The following is a 20,800-nucleotide window of genomic DNA, read 5'->3' as shown; positions in this document are numbered from 1 at the left end:
TGTTTTTTCATTTTTTGTGGTTTTTTTTTTTAAGATTTATTTATTTATTTTAGAGCGCTTGTGCAAGAGAGTATGGGAGGGGGAGGGGCAATGGGAGAGGGAGAGAAAGAATCTTGAGCAGACTCCCTGCTGAGTGTGGAGCCTGATGCAGGGCTTGATGTGGGGCTTGATTTCATGACCCTGAGATCATGACCTGAGCTGAAATCAGGAGTCTGATGCTTAACCCATTGAGCCACTCAGCTGCCCCTGGTTTTTTGTTTTTTTTTTTAAGATTTTATTTTTAAGTAATCTTCACACCCAACATGGGGCTCAAACTCACAACCCCCAGATCAAGAGTTGCATGCTCTATTGACTGAGCCAGCCAGGCGCCCGGAGGAAGGTTTTTTAGTAGCAATTTTGTTAATACTAATTTTTTACAGTGTGGTCAGGGAAGGCCTCCCTAAGAAGGTGACATCTGACCAAAGTCCTGGGAGAAGAGGGAGAGGGCTCTCTCAGGGGGTGTGCCCTAGTTACAGGGCACAGTAGGTATGAAGGCCCTGAGGTAGCACTGTGCCTCATCTGTTTGAGGAAGTGACAAGGGGACAGTGGGAGTGGTGTGGAAAGAGTAAGGGGAAGAGTAGTTGAAATGAGGTCAAAGAAATCATAGGGCCCCAGCTGATGAGGGCCTTGTGAGTCATTGTAATGACTTTGGCTTTTACTTGGAGTGATTGGGAGCCATGTCAGGGTTTTCAGCAGAGAAGTGACAAGATCTGCACTGATGTCGGTGGTAGCTTTGTGAGGGTGTGTTCTGTTAGTTTCTGTTTTCTCAGTGAAACAGGAAGCAAAATCAGAAGATTAAGGACAAGGGAAAAGGTTTGAAGGCTGAGAGTTGGGGAAAAACTAACCCATTGCCTAGAGACCTCAGGTGTGTTCCCTCTTGGTTCTGAATATCCTCTGTTTCTTGTAGATGGCTTCTTGTTGGTCTCCATGTTCTTTCTCATTATAGAGGTGGGGTCTTCTCCCTATGCTACAGATAGGAGAATGTCAATATTGAGACTTGGCCAATCCCTTTGGTCCTTACTATTTCCTAGTCCCCTTCTGAGAAAGTTGGCTTGTGGGTGGTTTGTTTTTTAGAGCAGGGGAGGCATCTTGCCATTGGTCAGGTTGAGTTCAGCTAGACTGGCTGAGCGTGGGAGGGGTGAGAAGGAGGTCAAGATTCAGGATCAGGAAAGGCTTCAGAAGAAGTTGACATTTGAATGAATATTTAAGAAAGAATGGGGGAGGAGGACATTAAGATAGAAGGAATCGTTTGAACAAAACCTTGAAGGCATGAACGTCCCTGGCATGCGCAGGAAATGGCAACGACTGTAGCTGGCCAGAGGGAAGGCGCTGGTGTGAGATCGGTTTGAATCGGCATCATGATGACAGGACCACAGGCTCTTCTCACGAAAGCTAAAGAGGGCAGTGGTTAGCCCTCAGGAGCAGGGCTCTTTGTGGGGCAAGCCTCTGTTCTACTTTCTTTTTTCAAGTGTTGCCAAGTCATCGGACAGAGTAGTCTCCATTGTCCTGGCAGAGCTGGGATCAGCTGCTTCCTGAGAGGCTGAGTTTCCAGACCGTGTCTGGGTTTTTCTAAAACTATCTTGGAAGCCACCAGATTTCCTTTGCCTAGAATTGCCTAACAAGCCCTCACCCCTTTTCAGGCTTTCAGGAAACATTTAAACCCAGCTTCCAACCTCCACAGAATCTGTACTGAAGTGGAGAAGGACCATCTGGCAGGAAAAGGGACTGAAAATAGTTGAGGTTGAAAACCCAAACTTATAGGCCTCTTTGAGGTTGAGGAGGAGGGTTGGGAAAGAGGATGTGGGAGTGATGAATGGACAGTGAAGAGATGGAAAGAGCTTAATTTTTTTCTGATTATTATTCAACAACAACAGAAAAAAACCCATCTTTTCCCCATGGCTGGTTGAGGAGGATTTCAGCCTCACCAGGACCTGTAAAATTTGACTTCCCAGCAAAACAAATCTCAGTTCCTCGCCACTTGACGAAGCTCATAATCCCCTTGACATTTTTGCTTGAAGGGTTTTCTGGATCTAGAATCCCAGGACCTGGGGCTGGAATGGAGACGCTCTAGGGTAGAAGGTATATAGAAGTAGTGACAGAGAAACAGGGTCTGGCATTTTGGAGGGAAGTATGGGATAGAGGGGAGAAAATCGTTCCTGGCTCCCTTTCTAAAGCTTCTGTTGCCCACCCATCCAACCTCTGAGCCCACTTTGTCCCCTTTCCCTTGGAAACCCTTGCTTTTAGGCACAGCAGAGCCAAAGACAGGTTGTGTGCAGATAACCAGTGAGAAATGAATCAGAAAAGGAAGAGGGGGATGAAGGAGGAGAAGCCCACGTGAATGAGATGAAGGCAGGTTTCCCAGAACAGCCTCTCCTTGTGGGTGTGTTGGATGGGAACCTGTTAGTGCAGTAGCGTTCCGGAAAGTAATAGGGACACTTGTGAGAAGATTGACTGAAAGCCCTGAGGTGGACAAGATCGGCTGAGGGGTGGGAGGGAAAGGCCTGCCATTGACAGTCTGACTGGGTGGCAGCCACAGTTGGAAAACTCCCTTTCATCGGTTTTATAGCAGCTGTGACTTTGGGAAGAGAAGGAGCGCACTTTGAAGGATATGGCCAGTGTGGAATTTCTAGGGCCCTTTATCACCGTTGCTTTTGACTCTCTGGGGACCCTCTTTTGTCATCAGTTAACAAGTCAGTTAACATTAAATTGAGCATCAGGGAAGAACTAGCTAAAATTGCCCTCTAGCTTTCTCAGCCATGTGGGGACAGAGGGGGCCAGCATGGCAGGAGAGCAGTATGGCTGAACTTACTAGGAATGCCAAACAGCAGAGAGGCTGAGCGGGTGAGCTGTTAGTCCAGGCAGAGACAGGAAAGGGAGACACAGCCGTTGCCACCTTAGCCCAAGGCCAGGACATCTGCCAGAGAGAAGGAAAGACTCAAACACTCACCCTTTTGAGAACTCTGGTTTGGGTAGTTAAAAGGAACTCATATATACAATGGAGTATTATGCAGCCATCAAAAAGAATGAAATCTTGCCATTTGCAACGACGTGGATGGAACTGAGAGTGTTATGCTGAGCGAAATAAGTCATTCAGAGAAAGACATGTATCATATGACCTCACTGATATGAGGAATTCTTAATCTCAGGAAACAAACTGAGGGTTGCTGGAGTGGTGGGGGGTGGGAGGGATGGGTTGGCTAGGTGATAGACACTGGGGAGGGTATGTGCTATGGTGAGTGCTGTGAAGTGTGCAAGACTGTTGAATCACAGATCTGTACCTCTGAAGCAAATAATACATTGTATGTTAAAAAAAAAAAAGAAGAAGAAGAAGATAGCAGGAGGGGAAGAATGAAGGGGGGGGAATTGGAGGGGGAGAAGAACCATGAGAGACTATGGACTCTGAGAAACAAACTGAGGGTTCTAGAGGGGAGGGGGTGGGAGGATGGGTTAGCCTGGTGTGGGTATTAAGGAGGGCACGTTCTCCATGGAGCACTGGGTGTTATATGCAAACAATGAATCATGGAACACTACATCAAAAACTAATGATGTAATGTATGGTGATTAACATTATAATTAAAAAAAGTCAGAGAAAGATTAAAAAAAAGAACTCATGGCAAGGTTAGGGTTAATGATATTGTTTTTGAAGAGGTGAGTAATAATTGGGAACAATAACTAATTGATCATAAGAAAACTATAAATAAAGTTAATAGAAAAAATGTAGAGAGATATTTTATGACAATAAAATGACTTTGGATGGGGAGGGGAGTATGAATCATAATGTGAAATCCTGATAAATTTGAATATATCAAAAATAAAACTTTCTATTCAAAAAAAAAAAAAAAAGAACTCATTCTAATGATGACCCTCCCTGAAGCTGGTAGTGCCGGTGTTGGTTGCTGGGACTCTTGAAGGAGAAAATTAAAGGCCTAAGCCCTCCTCTGGGGTAGCTGCTGGTTTGTCTAGTCCTTTTCTTGGCCAAGGACCAGCAATGAGAAAAGGTTGCAGGGGGGAGTCAGTAAGAAGGGAAAGAGGGTCCGAGTGGGTGTTCCCTGGGCTGGGGGAGTAGGCGTGTTGACCTCACCGTGGTCAGACTACAGCTGTACAGAGCTCTGCAGTCTCCAGGTTCTCAGGGCACACATAGAGCTCTGTTCCCTTTCCCACCTTTTCCTTCCCTCCAGGCTGCCACTTCCACAGGGGAGATTGCTTAAGAAATTAGTGGAATGTAGTTGTTAGCAGAAATTCTCTCATGTGGTTTAGAGGTTTCCTTTGTTGGGTGTCTTGACTTCTTACCTGGACTAGTAAAGCAGAGTGCTTGGCAGGGTCTGTGTTTCCTCTACATGGCAACTTTAACCCCAACAGAATGGGAGGCTTCCTTCCAAATGCTTACTCTCAGGGTTCAAATGTCTCCTCCTTCAGGGGCAAAGCATCTTGTCACGTCCACAGTTAGGCCCATGGAACAGTATCACACAGACATTTAGAAATATCACCTAACCAAGGGCAACATTTTTTTGCTCTAGGATAGGAAGGTTCATTCTTAGAGGTTGGGCATCCCTCAGAAGGTATGCTTTTCAGAGCCTGACTTGATCTGGCCCTTCCTGGAGAACATTTGTGGTCATGGGATTGGATTATAGGGAGAAGGAGCAGGAGAGAGAGAGTTGCAAGATGAAGGCTGGCCTGAGCAAAAGTTGGGAGCCTTTCAGAGGTCTTTCCTCCAGTGGCAGTGAGGAGAATAGATGGTGCGGGGCGGGGGGGCGGTTCAAGTGGCTAAGAAGCGGTGCCCTGTACTAGAATAGACTCTTCTTCCCTGCACTGTGCAGGCCCAGCTGTCCAGAGGCTTCTTGTGGATGCTCCACAGGGAGCATGCTCCTGGTACAGTACCTCTTAACCCTCCCCTGCTGGGACTCAGGCTAGGGCTGCAGCACTCACCTGCTGACCGAGAGTCAGGTCAGAGAGCTGAGTAAAGCTGGCCAGCTGCAGGCACTGGGTGGGGAGGGACAGCCGTAAATTGGAGAGCTTGCTGCATCTAAATGGGCCACTTCTACTCAGCCTAGCCAACTGTTGCTGGTGCAGACAGTGACGTCAGATTTTCTAATTTTTCAAGAGAAAGGCCAGAATCTTTTTATTTGTATTTTATTTGTACCCACACGCTTTTTAAAATGTTTGATAACTAATCCAAATTTCTTAAAAATAAAGAGAAGGCCAGATGAGACATATTTTTGCTCTTACAAACCATCAGCTTATGTCTTCGGCTGTAAACTTTTTTTACAGCTGGAGTTGAAAGTGAGGAGAAAGTGCAGAAGCAGATGTTAGCTACTAGAGGTGGGTGGCAGGAAGAATTGTTCTGAGATGCAAGAACACTGAGCACACCTGAAAATTGAGGAACTGTTTAGAGGAGACATTGGTAATGCTTTCACTGGACCTCGTGTTGGACCTGCTCCTTTGTTGTTGAGGGTCGGTGGTTCCTGTGCAGGGTGGAAGAAGCTGAGGGGTGGGAGGACGAAGAGGGACTGAACGAACATCCATCTTTCATTTGCTTATAGCTCGGAAACCTTAGGAAGACGGTCAGTAGTGACCCTTTGTACCTTTCCAAGTCCTCAGAAAGCAGTAGGACACAAGCTTTCACACTTTCGGCGATATAAACTAGCTTAAAATGCAAATTCCTAGGCCCCACTCCTATAGATTTCCATTCAGGAGGTGGAGGTGGGGCCTGGGACTCTATTTTTAACAAGTGCCCCATTGATGTGAGAGTGAGTGGATGCTGACCCACATTCCTGTTCTGTTCCTTCACTAGGTGAGTGATCTTGGGCCAGTCATTAATCTCTCTGACCCTAAATTTTCTGATTGGAAAAATGGGCCTGTATCGTCATTACCTTGCAGAGCTGTGAGAGCTGAATTCGCAGATGATTAGAGGTAATACAGAGTCATGGCTCCAAGCTGGGGCGCTGGTGCCGGCTATCGGCTCAAGTTCCTGCCGAGCCACTTTCTAGCCAAGTGACTCGAGGCAAGCTATTTAACTGCCCTGTACCTTGGTTTCCTTGGTAACATGTAAATAATAATAGTACCTACTTCTTAGGGTTGTTACTAGGATTAAATGATTTAATACTTGTGAAGTGCTTATAACTTCAGCTATTACATAAAGAATGTAGGAACATGTCTTAATAAATGTACCTTTGCTTTTCCTTAGGTCCTCTTACTGTGGGTAGCAAATAGGTTAAGGTTTACTTCAAATGTCACCTCCCTATGAAGCATTCCTGGGGTCCACTTTTTACTTGACTTTTCTCCCTTTATATTTATATCCTCCAGGGCAGGGACTGTCTGAACGTTTTTATATCCTAGTACCTTGCACAGTGCTTGCGTAGAGCAAATAGACTGAATGACAGTAGTAACAGGGAATTTGAAAATGACTCAAGGTCGGGAATGGACTGGTTGCTTTCCAAATACCTACAGCAGCATGATCTGGAAGAAAAACCATTTATTAAACTTCTGTGTGCCAGGAAATCACATGAGGTAGGTCATGTTATTATTATTGCTCTTATAGTGAGAAAGTTGAGTCTTTGAAACTCACTTGTGCAGTGTCACTTAACTATCAGTTGAGAGAGGCAGGGTTAGAATTAGTTATCTGACCCCAAGTCAGGTGTTCTTCCCACTGGACCTCAAGTACCTGGGATGGTGGTTTCTTTGTCTCAATGCAGAGTTTGTAGAACAAGTCTAGGAATACCTTACTGTAGTCCTTTTTCTGGATAGTCCTGACTCTTCAGATGGTTGTCTATAATTTGTCAGAGCTGGGTTTTTGAGCAACTCGTGACTGGTGGTAGATGCTAATTGAACAATTTCGTTTTCTAAACATGCAGTTTCTGCCATCGATGGGCCTGAAAACTAGCGAAACAGCCTCTCAGCCCCCTTCTCTGCTCCATGCCCAGTGGGTATTTTTTCCTAACTAGAGCATCTTCTCTCCTTGCAGTCAGGCTAGTTAAGGCGTCAGGCTGAAAGCATACCTGAGAGCCTGGAGTTGCTCTTAGGGCCCTGGAAGAAGCAGTGTCCCCCAGAAAGCCAGCCATGTGCAGTACGCAAGTCTGAGCTTCAGGTGTAAAGAGTTAGCCTGGTCCTTAGTACCTCAAACCCTTAGATTATTGCCTGATCTGATAGACCTGGCCTAGAGAGTGCAGGTGGGAGGAAGGATGACAAGTTGGCATCTCTGTTCTTACTGAGTGGGCCTGTCTGGGGTTCTCAGCAGTGCCTGCCCAAGATGCCTGAACTCCTAGGCTACTTTTGAGAATTGCAGCTGGGCTCTTGCAGAAGTGTGATCAAGAATCCTTGCCATGAGCCTTGTAGAAATTTTGGTCCACTCACAAACAATGAATCATGGAACACTACATCTAAAACTAATGATGTAATGTATGGGGATTAACATAAGAATAAAAAAAAAAGACACACACACACACACAAAATTTTGGTCCACTCCTCTCATGGTTACCTCTTCACAGGATTTTTCTTCTCGGCCCAAGCAAATGTCAGAGTCATCTGTACTTTTCCTTCTTACTAAGTTGACTCTGTGTTCTCATACTCAACTACATAAAAGCATTTCTGAGCAGTGGGCCCACCCTCCTTAGATTGGAAATTCGGGGAAAGAAAGAATATATTTTTTATCATGTTATTTTAATATCTTTCAGTTTCTGGTCTTTCCACAGATCTTCTGCCCTTTCCCTGAGGACTTGCCCTGGAGCCGCTAGAGCATGTCTAGTGTTGTTTTGATGGGTTATGATGGTTATTGTGACCATTGTTACCATGGGCACAGTTGAAAGCTGATGCTTAGCCAGTTGATTCCTTGTAACACTGTGCTCCCTGAGGACCCTGAGAACCGGCCTGGGAAAGCTTCCAGAGGCTGCCTCTTCTCCCCCTTCTTTCTAGTGCACACACAGCCATATGCCAAAAGCTTAACTTGGCACTGGGCTGGGGCAGATAAAGAAGATCTCATGAGAGCCAGTGTGCACAGATGCTCGGGTGGCAGGATTGACTTCTCCTCATCCTCATTATTATCATCATCGTCACCATCATCACTGTATACTTAGGTTTATAAAGATTTTTTCTCCCCCGACAGGTAGAGAAGGCTTTTCTCTACTTTATGAAGGATAGAAGTGAGGCTCAGGTTTGGTTTTCTTGTCGTTGAGACTAATCACTTATTAATAAGTAAGATGGCCTCTAGGATTAAGGTCTTCAGTGGCTGTAAATAAATATGTTTAACTCTCACATCCAAATGCACTTCATTTTGGTCATTGTGATGGGAATGCCAGTCAGAGTGAGAACTGCTATTCAGCTTCCATGAAGGGGTGTTAGTCCAGGCCAGAGTGTACATTCACACTGGAAATATGCTTGGTGTCTCAATTGTGTTCTCCCTCACATCCACTCTCCAAGGCACTTAAAAAAATTTTTTTTGCCCTTAAGTTTTATTTTAACAGCTGTATTGAGATATAACTCACATACTGTAAAATGCATACATTTCAGTTGTTTTTGGTTTATTCACAGAGTTGTGCAACCATCACCATAATCTAATTCCAGTACTTTTTTTTCACCTCAAAAAGAAACCCATACTGATCACAGCCATTCTCTATTCTGCCACTCTCAACCCAACCTTGGCAACCACTAATTTACTTTCTGTCTCTACAGATTTGCCTATTCTCTACATTTTGTAAAAATGGCACCAGGGTTCATGCATGTTGTAGAATGTATTGGTACTTCTCCTTCCTTTTTATGTCTGAATAATATTCCATTGTATGGATGTATCACATTTTGTTTATGCATTCATCCACTGATGGACATTTGGATTGTTTCCACTTTTTGGCTGTTATGAATAATGCTGTTATGAACATTTGTGTACAGGTATTTGTGTGGACACAGTATTTTTACTTCTCTTGGATATAAACCTAGGAGTGGATCATGCTAGGTCATATGGTAACTCTGTGTACAACTTTTCTGAACTGCCAAACTGTTTTCCAAAATGGCTGCACCATTGTACATTATCACCAGCAATAAATGAAGGTTTCAGTATCTCCACAGCCTTACTAACATTTGTTTTTATCTGTCTGTTTCATTATAGCCATACTGGTGGGTGTGAAGTATAATACTATATTGTAGTTTTGATTTCTGTTTCCCTGATGACTAGTGATTGTTTCATCAGCTGACTGGATGATATTATATCTTTGGAGAAATGCCTATGCAAATCCTTTGTCCAGTTTTTAATTGGGTTATTTGTCTTTCTATTATTGAATTGAAAGAATTCTTTATACATTCTGGATACAGCTCCTTAGCAGATACATGATTTGCAAATAATTTCCCCCCATCTGTGGGTGTCTTTTAAATTTCTTGGTGGTATTTTTATAGCACAAGGGTTTTTAATTTTGGTATAATACAGTTTATGTCTTTTTTGTTGCTGGTCCTTTTGTTGTCATATCTAAGAAACTATTGCCTAATCTGATGTTACAAAGATTTACCCCTGTTTTCTTCTAGGCTTTGCTTTTGTAAATTTTTACTCTTACATTTAGGTCTGAGATCCAGTTTTCCTTTTTTTTTGGTATGAGGTCAGGGTCCTACTTTATTTTTTGCATATGAATATCCAGTTGTCCCAGCACCATTGGTTGAAAAGACTTCTTTCCCTATTGAATAGTCTTGGCATCTTTGTTGAAAATCAATTGACCATGAACATTTGGGTTTATTTCTGGACTCTCAATTTTATTCCCTTGATGTCTATTTCTATACTTATGTGTATATACACTGTCTTGATTACTGTGGCTTTGTAGTATGTTTTGAAATTAGTCTGAGTTCTCTAACTTTATTCTTCTTTTTTAAGATTGTTTTGGCTATTCTGGATCCCTTGGATTGCCATAAAATTTTAGGACCAGCTTGTCAGTTTCTACAGTTGATGGATATTCTGTTCAATTTATAAATCAATTTGGCGAATATTGCCATCTTAACAATTTTGAATTTTCTCATCCATGAACATGGGATGTCTATTTATTTGTGTCTTCTTTAATTTCTTTCAATGATGTTTTATAGTTTGCAATAATCATGCTTTGCATTTCTTTTGTTAAACTTATTCCCAAGTATTTTTCTAAGTATTCTTAGAAATACTAAGGTTTTTGGGGGTTTTTTGCTGAAATTATTAATGGAATTTTTTTATTTCATTTTCAGATTTTTCATTGCCAGTGGTTAGAAGTAAAATTGATTTTTAAAATATTACTCTGTATCCTGCAAACTTGCCTGACTTTATATATTTGTTTAAAAGTTTTTTAGTGGAATCCTTTGGATTTTCTACGTATATGATCATATCATCTGCAAATAAGAGATAATTCTACTTCTTCCTTTCCAATCTGGATGTACTCTTAAGTTTTAACCTTTTTCTTCCTTTTATTATTTTAACATAAAATGATGTTCCCTAAAGGATAATGATATATTTGCTAACTCTGTATGGTACATGAATGGACATTTTTCACTTCATCAGTACTTAAATACCATAATGTATATTAGAAAAAATATGATAGTTCATAACTTTATGGTGTTAGCTCGAATGTTACTCTATTAGAATATTCCTCCCTGAACCTTCTCTTTCAAATAACAGACCTTCTTCACTCTTCCTCTACCTTGCTTCATTTTCTTCTTCATACCACTTATCATCACCATACAAATTATACATAAATGTACACTGATGTATCACACACATGTGACATGTGCAGGCTTATTGTTTGTTTTTCCTGTAATGAATCTCCCGAAGGGCAGAGACTTTGTTTCATTCTTTGTTGGATGGCAGTGCCTAGGACATAGGTGCTCAGTAAATATTTGTTGAGTGACTAAATGATTAATTGTATAGAACAAGGTTATATCTTTTAAGATAAGCAAGTTAGTTTCAAGTTGTTTCAAGAAAAACACTGAATCAATAGTTATTCAGGAGGTATACAAATAGGATGGAATTTACCAAGGCTTTATGGCACGCTTGAAGTTTGGGAATATTTAAAAAATGAGAAGAGGTAGGATGGAAATGGAGTTTTGTCATTCTCTGTGAAGTGATAAGTTATCTGCTAGCTCACAGACTCATTGCCTAACCCAGATCAGGGATCCCTTGAGGCTCTTAAGCTATAACACATGGAATTAAATCTATGTGGGAAAGTGGTTCCTGCTACCTGCCACAGAAACCCTCTTGGCAGTTTTGGAGGTCATCTGGAAATGCTTGAGGTACTTTTGGCTGCCTGTGGAAACTTGGCTAATAGGCCTTGATTTCTTTGCAGGGTTCTGGGTTTGCAGAGAGCAGAAATGACCATGACTGCCAACAAGAATTCCAGCATCACCCATGGAGCTGGAGGCACTAAGGCCCCTCGGGGGACTCTGAGCAGGTGGGTAGGGGAGCACTTCTAGGGAAGTGGGGTTCACTGGAGGGTGGCATCAAGAGGCAACCAAATGGCTTGGGTGCAAAATATAAATGCTTATCATCAAGACTCTGACAGTTGTCCAGGTGAATGATCTGGGCCCAGCTCATGCTGACTATGAAGCAAAAGCCATCTCTAATATCTATGCCATTTCCCAGTTCTATAAGTGTCCATAGGAGAAAGCAAAGGGACCCTAAAACAGACTTTGCTTTGTGCTGTTGGAGGAGCCTAGAGCTCCAGGAATGGAGCCAGCAAGAAGCAGCTGACATTCTCCTGGCTATATCCTTTTCCTTAAGATGGGACAGCTTGGGCCTGTGCCTGAGCTAGGCTACACTGTAGTGAGGGAGGTTGACCACACTGGGGGTCGGGGTGGGGAGACAGTTATGCATGTTAGCACAAGTTGCAGGCAGAAGTCTAGTTCTACAAGAATTTAGGCTGGGCTGTAAACAAAGCAGCTTGGGGAATTTTAGTCAGTGTCAGCTATAATCCACTTTCCTGGTTTGGTCTTTTTTTAAAAAGTAGAATGTAGAATGATAGAAAAACCACAGATTTTGAAATCATAAACAATTGGCTTCAAACCCAAGCTCTACTCCCCAAATAGTAAGATCTCAGGGCATTTTCTTATGCCCTCCAAAATCTTGGATACTCATCTATGAAGTAATAATAATAGTAAGTATCTCACAGAGTTGCTGTGAGGATTAAATGAGATAATATATGTCAGTGCTTAGCATAGTTTTTGGCATAAAGCTTCTCAATAAATGTTAACTCCCTTCCTATGATGGGATAAAAGTTGCCAGAACTGGAAGATGGATGTATAGCTCTCACCAGGGCTTCTCAATTTTGAGTCAAGGCCTAACTTTTTAAAATATTCTTCCCCCCTGCCCAATTTCCACTATGTGGGGGTTAGAGTGGGAGAAGCAGGTTTTACATCAAGTCACAAAGCAGAATCAGGACCACCAACAAGTACCTGTTTCTATTTGGAATATGTACCTACATGTTTTAAATATTTTTAAAAATTGCTCTTCCTTTAGCTTCCCGGCATGCTTGCCATCATAACATGATAGATGATGTTTGTAAATATCTGAGCCTCTGATGTGCCTTAAAAAAGCATTCTTCCAGCCTCCCCTCTAGGTCTTCATTTCCCTTCCTTTCTGCCATATTTCTGCTTTCCTTCCAATTTTCTTTCCTGGACTTTTGGCATGGAGTCCCAGGCCTCTGTGGCTAGCTATATCCTTCTCTCAGAGGCTACTGCTGGACCGTGGGTGATATTTTGAAAGTGTCATCTGGTGGGTTTGCTGGCTGTCTTCACCCCCAGCCATATCTGGGAGTTGCTGTTTGGGCTGAGGAGGGCAGTAAATCACCAGTTCATTTAGGAAGTCATTGTCAGTGAGCTCTGAGGGCTTTCCTCTCAGGCACCAGGCTCTGTGGTGGACAATGGGGGAGAAAGAGGAATGATCCTTTCTCTTTCTTCAAGGCATGTACAACCTGTATTAACGACTTTGGCACCTGAATCTCTTAGTCTGACCTTTCAGTAGATGTTTCGCAGTGACCTGAGGCCCTTTTTTTTTTTATCATCACTAGCCCAGGGGTCTCAGTGGGAAAAGACTCCTTGGTGTATTGGGAACTTTGGTTGGGGAGTGGAAGGGTGCTAGGGCCTGGGAAAGCTGGGTGTTTGACTTGATGGCTGCTTTGGGGACCCCCACGTCATCCACATGGAGGCAGAGGAACCCAGGGGTAGTAGAGGCATCTGTGTTTCACTCTGGGGGTAGGAGGTACTCTGGGGCATGGAAAACTGGTGGGAAGGGCAGATGGGACCCTGTGGAACTGGCAAGATAGGTATTTGCGTTTGTGTCCTTAACTTGAATGAGACTTCACCTGAGCCAGTATGGGTTAAAGATCCTGTATTCCATTCTGCTTTTTGACTTTTATGGGTATTTTGCTAATATATTTCCTTCCTTTTCCTCTGTAGCCCAGTTTTGATTGGCAGGGTATGTAGGAGGAAATCTAAGCCTTTTCATTTGACCACCAAAGTGCTAGGTTTTGGTCTTTTGGAGCAGGTTTCCCTTTCTCTTTGTTGATGAGGCAGCATGGGCACGTTGCTTCACCCTCAGCTGCCAGATATACCCTCCCTACATATGGTTCGCACTCCAGCTCATAAGATTTGGCTGCATCCCAATTCTGGGAGTGGGAGGTGAGATTCTCCAAGCTCCCCTGGATTTCAGAAGCCAGGTTTTATGATGTTGGTGTTGATGACCTGGGGTGAGACTAGAAGCAGTGTGGTGACTTGCAAACAAGGAAGTGTTATGTTTAAAGCTAATTCAGCCACCTAAACAGGGTGAACTTTGCTATGTGTTGCTCTCAGGAGATTTCACTTGTGCTGTAAGGCCTGGCAGGCAGCAGGGGCAGTTCTCAGAAGACTCGTCATGCCTGCTGATTTCCTGGACAGCTTTTTCACTGTGAACCTCTAGCATCCGGGTCACTGCCCCATTGGAGGTTCAGGCTATCAGTATTGTGTTTGGGAACCTTGCCTCTGGATGGAGGTGTGAGAAACCTGGGTGCCTATAAAAGTGTAGACTTCTTGGTTGTCTTTTCATCTCCCTTGAGCCTGGAACAATGCCTGGTATGTGGAAGATGATAACTATTTATTGACCAGTTGATTAGCTGTCTGGGAGAGGAGCCTCTTCTACCATAGGCTGCTGTGCTATTTGAGTCCTCATAGTACCTCAAAGTACCTTTCTCGTAGGTCTTACCAACTTTGGGCTCCCTTTCCACTCAGTCCCCAGACTCTTAGAAGGGCAGAGCTGAAAGGAACCTTAGAGTTCATTCAGTCGAACCCACGTGTTTTACAGATTGGGAAGCTGAGACGTAGAAAGGGAGAGGTGCTCCCTCCAAATACAAAGCTAACGGGAGAAAGAACTCAAGGCTAGCTCTCTTGGTCCTTCTGTTGTTTTATTGTACCACTCCATTCACCTCCCTCTAAACATCCCTGGGATCTTCCTGCTCAAAAACTATTGTCAAGTATGATATGGTCAAACTTGGCCTGGCTTGTAAGGCTTTCATAAAAAGCCCTGGTCTTTCTTTCTACTCTTATCCTTCACTGTTGTCTAATGCAAACCTTACATTTCTGCCAGTCTAGATGCAAGTGTTACTTCCTTCCCAGTGCTTTTCTTAGCCACCCAGCAAAGAAGGATTTCCCTCCCCTCTGTATTCACTCTTAGAACCCGTGGTTTGGAGCCTCCAGATGGCACTTATCACATAGTACCTCATAGGGTGGATTTTCATGGCGGTCTTATTTCCCCTACTCTGTTGGAACTCTTTGAGGCCCAGCACATACTCTTTTGGAACGTTAGAGTTGGAGGGGTCTTGGGATTCATTCAGTTTCATGATGGTACATGCGAGGAAGCTAAAACCCACAGTTAACTGACAGTGGAACCATAATTTCAACTCACATTTGTAGGTTTCCGGGCTGAGCAAGGCATTGGTTTGTAATATGGTAAAGTCCAGAGAGGTCTTGGGGTCCCACTGCTAAAGTGGGCACCGATCTGGACGCTCTGCCTTCGATTTCAGGAAGAGGGGAAGGGCTAGCAGATAGGGCAAATCTCCTGAGAGTGGTGGCTGTGGGTAAAAGATAGTGCTGCAGAGCCTGTCTGAGTGTGGCAGGCTACCTGTCCGGAGGACCTGTGGCTTTAGCCCCCTGTTACCTGAGATGCTCCCGAGAATCCAGCTGTGACGTCAGTAATATTTGTCTGGTTATTTATTGCCGCATAGCAACCGGTCCTAAACTTAGTGGCTTAAAACATTAACAGTCATTTATTTTGCTCACAAATCGCCGTTTGGGTAGGGTGGGAAAGCTTGTCTCTATTCCTCGCAGCATTGGTGACTCAGTGGCTAGGGGCTGGAATTATCTGAAGACTTGTACACTTACATGTCTGACCACTGATGCTGGCAGTCAGCTGGGGCCTCAGCTGCGGAACACCTATGTGTGGCCTCTGTTGGTTGCATGCTTTTACAGCATGATGTCTGGGTTTCAAGAGTGAGCATCTCAAGAGAACTAGGCAGAAATGCATGACATTTTAATGACCTAGCCTCCGAAGTTGCATGGTGTCTTTTCTTTTTTACCCTGTTGATTAAGGCGAGAACAAAATTCTGCCTGAGTTCAAGGTAAAGAGCTCTGCACCCCAATTCCAACGTGGTGGTGTGTGTGAGGGTGCTCCCCCGTACCACTAAGCAATTCTCTGACACCAGCTCAGTGCCCTACAATTCAACTTGATTCTGAGACTATCCTTTTTTTTTTTTTTATGATTTTATTTATTTATTTGAGAGAGAGAGAATGAGAGACAGAGAGCATGAGAGGGAGGAAGGTCAGAGGGAGAAGCAGACTCCCTGCCGAGCAGGGAGCCCGATGCGGGACTCGATCCTGGGACTCCAGGATCATGACCTGAGCCGGAGGCAGTCGCTTAACCAACTGAGCCACCCAGGCGCCCGATTCTGAGACTATCTACCAGAGAGAGCATCAGATCCCACAATTTAAGGGCTCAGTCCTGTAGACTGCCCTTTGCCTCAGATGCTAATCTCAAGCCAGGTTGTTACCTGTGCTTCTGACCGACTGGCTAAACATCAGAGGTTCCCACGACCCCCTCCTTGGGTTCAGTAATTTACTAGAGTGGCTCACAGAACTCAGGAAACCCATTTACTCACTAGATTACCAGTTTATTACAAAGGATATTAATGGATACGAATCAATAGCCAGATGAAGAGATACATAGGGCGAGGTCTCAAACAAAGGATTTTTTGTCCTGGGGAGCTTGGGCCTTGCATAGTGGCATGCGGCAGCATTCTGATTCACCAACCTGGAACTTCTCTGAACCCTGCCCTTTTGGGTTTTTATGGAGGCTTCAGTTACATAGGCACGATTGATGAGATCATTGGCCATTGGTGGCTGATTCAACTTCCAGCCAGTCTCCCCTCCCTGGAGTTCTGGGGAGGAGAACAACTGAAAGTTCCAACCCTCTAATCACAAGGTTGGTTTTCCCAGCAAACAGCCCCCATGCTTAGGTGTAGTCCAAAAGTCACTCATTAACATGACAAAAGACACCTTGATCACTGTCATCTCTTAGGCAATTCCAAGGGTTTTAGGAACTCTGTGCCAGAAATGAGACTAAGACCAATTCTATATTTCTTATTATAAATCACAACATCACACAAGCCGAGGGAAAATAATTGCCACTTGATGAGAGGAGTATCCACTTCACATTGCTAGGACATGTGAGATGGGGTAGGTCATGATCACTGTCTTTGGAAAATGCAATCTGCCATAGTCTGCCCTCTGATCACAAATATTCACATCCTTGCCCAATGTGAAATACACTCAGTCTCTCCCCTAAGTTCCCAAGTCTCATCTTGTAAATGGCATCAGCTTGAAGTCTAAGATCTCATCATGTGAGTCAGGTTCAGGTATAGATGAAACGCTTTGGGTGCAGTCCCTTTCTCTCATTGTGTGCAGTTCCTCAGCTGGGACTGTTAGAACACCTATATGTACCCCCCGTACATGGCCTGGGCTTCCTCACAGCATAGAATATCCTATTTCTCTTGATGTGAAGACCTGTAAACTAGAGAGAATATGTATCTGCCACCCAAGATACCCGGGTGGGACAGGCCCAGAATAACCACTGTAGATAGCCCTCTTCACACAGGGGGAAACCGGAGGCCACGCAGCAGTTACTGGCCCATTGTAATTCTTATATCCAGTGAGACACAAGTGACCGAAGCCTTGGCTAAGTCGTGGTTTTATTGCCTCGGAGGCATTTACCTTGTCTCTGGCTCCCCGCTTAGGGCTTTGGGTTCTGCCCTGACTCTGATTCCTTCTTCCTTTTCTATCAAAATCAAAAGTAGCCCATTTGTGCAGGTGAGTAGTTTTCTCCGTCGGCTTCATACCCATAATATTTCAAATGTCCAGAGTCTTCCCTTCATTTTATATGGTCTCTGTGCTTCCCAGTCCCAGCCGATATACTTCATTTAAAACTTGGTGGGTTTCTTCGGAATCCCTTTATAACCCACTGCAGTGGACAGAAGGCACGTGTACAGATCACTTCACGGTGAGCCCCTTCCCGCATTGGGTTCCCTGGGAGACTGCTCGGGGACAAGGGTTCTCACGAGTCTTGGAAGCCTTACCATTTACAGAGGATCTGCACGGCCCACCCTTCAAATCATTAGAAGGCCTTTTGTCTGTCTGTCTGTAAGATTCTCAGAGGAATGCTTGAAACCATTTTTTTAGGTCTTTTTTTTTTTTTCAAAGATTTTATTTATTTATTTGAGAGAGAGAATGAGAGAGAGAGAGCACATGAGAGGGGAGGGGGGTCAGAGGGAGAAGCAGACTCCCCACCGAGCAGGGAGCCCGATGCGGGACTCGATCCCGGGACTCCAGGATCATGACCTGAGCCGAAGGCAGTCGTTTAACCAACTGAGCCACCCAGGCGCCCCATTTTTTTAGGTCTTGACAAAGATTTTTTAGTACTAGACCTATTCTAGATTTTTTTTTAAAGCGGTTTATTGACAGATAATTAAACTTGAACTGAACCTTTTAAAGTGTACAGTCTGATTAGTTCACACACCCGCGCGCATACACACACACACACACACACACTAAAACTGCCACTACAATCTGGAAGCCATTTCTTAATTTGAGAATTTTTTTCCTATCTAGAGAGACAGAAACAAGTGTTATTTTCTAACCCGGAAAGCCCTCTCTCGTTTCTGTTTCCTTTCCGTGTTGCTTGAAAATGGAACAGTCCCTTTTTTGGCTCCTCTCCTCTGTCTTGTACTGTAGGCAGCTAGATGTTGGACCGCACCTGCAGCATTGCTCGGAGATACTTTAAGCTGGATCGTCGAATTAGGTAGATTTCCTATTTTCCTTGTCGCCACTGGGGACAGAATTACCAAACTTTTCAACATTTACGAGGGTCCCCTTCCCTCCAGCTTCTACTAACATTTTCCTTACTTTCCTGTAACCTCTCCTGATAGCCTGTCACTCAGTCCCCAAGTCAGTGATTTAGGATTTTGTTTCAACAGCACTAAATTTCTAGGTACCAAAAACTGTTCCACTTATCTACTGCGACATAACTACCCCAGAATTTATGGTATAGAACAACCATTTTATTATGCTCACAGACTCTGTGGCTTAGGAATTCAGAGAATACTTCAGGGATGGCTGGTCCCTGCTCCATGATGTCTGGCATCTTGGCTGGAAAGACTTTAAGGCGTAAGGTGACTCATTGATTAGGGGTTGGTGTCACATAGACGTGTCTTGCTTCATGTCTGGGGGTTGATGTTAGCTCTTTCTGGAACCTCAGCTGAGACTGTTAGAACACCTATATGTACCCTCGGTACATGGCCTGGGCTTCCTCACAGCATGGGAGATAGGAAGTAGAAGCTGCTGGTTTCTTGAGGCTTGGGACTGAAAATTGGCACCGATTCATTTCAGTTGTATTCTATTGGTCAAGCAGTTGCAGAGTCCAGATTCAAGAGAAGAGGTGATTTTTATAGGAGGCATGTCAAAAAATTGGGGGACCATGTTTTAAAACCATTACAAGTATCTTTAATATGGTTTCCTGGAACTACATTTCTCTCCCTGTTGGCTTTGCACAGTACCTGGTTCTGCTTCATAGGGCAGTCCCATTTTTACTGGACTAGGGCTTTGGGGATATTCCTGTAAGGCATCATTTTTAACCTGCCACAGGGAGGACTTCTGTCTTGTAAGTACTCTTGTGTTCATTGCAGCTACTACTTAGAGGACTTGGGGTTCCCACCCAGAGAAGAGCTCACTGATCCTCTTTGTGCTTCCCTAGAAATCAGCTGGAAGGTAGACAGGTATGGCTTTGGTAGATTCTTAGATGTACTTTTGGAAGTGAAAAGATGACTCAGTTTCTGCTCTGACCCTAGTTACCATTCTACTTACTCTGACAAGCTATGGCTGACCTCAAGAGTCTCTATAGATGGTGGTCCATATGTAGCCCCACTTGGAGGATGAGGCTATCCTGGACCCTGTTGAGGGCTTCCAACCATTTGAGATGAGGTTGCTTTGGGAACAGGAAGGCCAAATTGTGAGTGTCACCCTGTTCTTTGGCTTTTTATCAGGACCATGTCCCAGAGTGGGATGTCAGTGGGAGTTATTGAGCTGAGCCCCTGCTCTGGCCTGGGGAGCAAACTTCTGGGCTTGCTAATGGGACTCAGGAGAAGCCTTCCTCTCCTTTCTCCTCCTTGGGAGCCTCAGATAATGGCCTTGAGGGAATATAGTGAGAATGTCATCTCCAGAGTTAGGGCAGTCACTGTGTGGTGGGAGGATGCTGATGTCCACTGAGTCAACAAGGGCCCACCTTCATTGAACAGCCCTAGAATGGTGAATGGCCAACTCCCAGGCAGTTTCATTGGGAAGCAGGCTAGACACCTGTTTCGTAGAGACTAAGCATATTGGAAACTGGGCTCCGTATAACCTTAATTTGCAGACAGGCTCACTTCATGGCATCCACAGCCCATCTTGTTACCTCCGGGGCTATTTCTTGGACCCATAGGAATCTTCCCTAACTGGCTCCAACTTGGTCATCTTCCTGATACCAACACACTCAGAAGCCCTGTCTCCAGAACATGCTGAGTTCAGAAACCTCTTGTCATCAAGGACTAAAGATAGCCTTCCCTCCCAGAGAGTTCTTGGGTGCACTTGGCAATATATGGGGCATCCCTTGGCATGAATGCTTACTGCTGTGTTCCTGGAGAATGGCTCAGATCACTAAGTGAAGGGTTGGGTTGTGTTCTTATGAAACAATACCAGAGAGAAGGGCACATACTTTGCATTTTGACTCTCACTTTCTGTCTGTTTATACACATACGGCACATGTTGCTTTTTCTTTAAATACCTCTTTCCATACCCTTAGTTCATACTCTCTTTTCTACTCAGTTGTCTTACATATTTGTCTGTATGTGAGTGTTCATGCCCCTCTGTTTCATTTAAATTTCCTTTGCATTCTCCCCCGCCTTTCTTCTCTCTTTCTCCTTTTTTCTTTTTGTCTTACTCCCTCTCCTGTAAATGCTGGTTTTGGCCAGTCACATGCTGCAGTATTGGCACCCACGCCTGATGAGCAGCAGATCTGGCTGCCTGCTGACAAGGTGGTGGCATGAGTGCCCAGTTTCAGTATCTGCCTCCCCAGGGGCAAGCCTGGGATTTTTAGAATAAAGAGCAAAAGATGATCAGAGCACAGTCATAGGTGTCTCTTAGCTGTGCTGTATTTGCTTTTATATTTCTTTTACCTCCCTGGAGCTATTTATGGTGTTCAAGCACTTTTTAATTGTACATC

The 20,800-nt window shown here is 44.2% G+C and overlaps 1 protein-coding gene across 10 annotated transcripts in view; it reads left to right on the top strand.

Moving 5' to 3' along the window:
* Positions 1 to 20,800, top strand: part of DENND2B (DENN domain containing 2B) — a 150,054-nt gene that overhangs the window by 84,415 nt on the left and 44,839 nt on the right. For all 10 annotated transcript variants that reach the window (XM_045894190.3, XM_045894188.3, XM_064577076.1 and 7 more), the window contains one exon: positions 11,316 to 11,420. In XM_045894190.3, the coding sequence (XP_045750146.1) occupies positions 11,341 to 11,420 (80 nt within the window). In that variant the 5' untranslated portion in view covers positions 11,316 to 11,340. The remainder of the gene's footprint in view (positions 1 to 11,315; positions 11,421 to 20,800) is intronic.

Source organism: Mirounga angustirostris, unplaced genomic scaffold (assembly GCF_029215605.1).
Source record: "Mirounga angustirostris isolate CCGP_5_RB_7025 unplaced genomic scaffold, mMirAng1.0.hap1 SCAF_13, whole genome shotgun sequence".
Taxonomy (NCBI): Eukaryota; Metazoa; Chordata; class Mammalia; order Carnivora; family Phocidae; genus Mirounga; species Mirounga angustirostris.
This window is presented reverse-complemented; position numbering and strand designations above follow the sequence as displayed.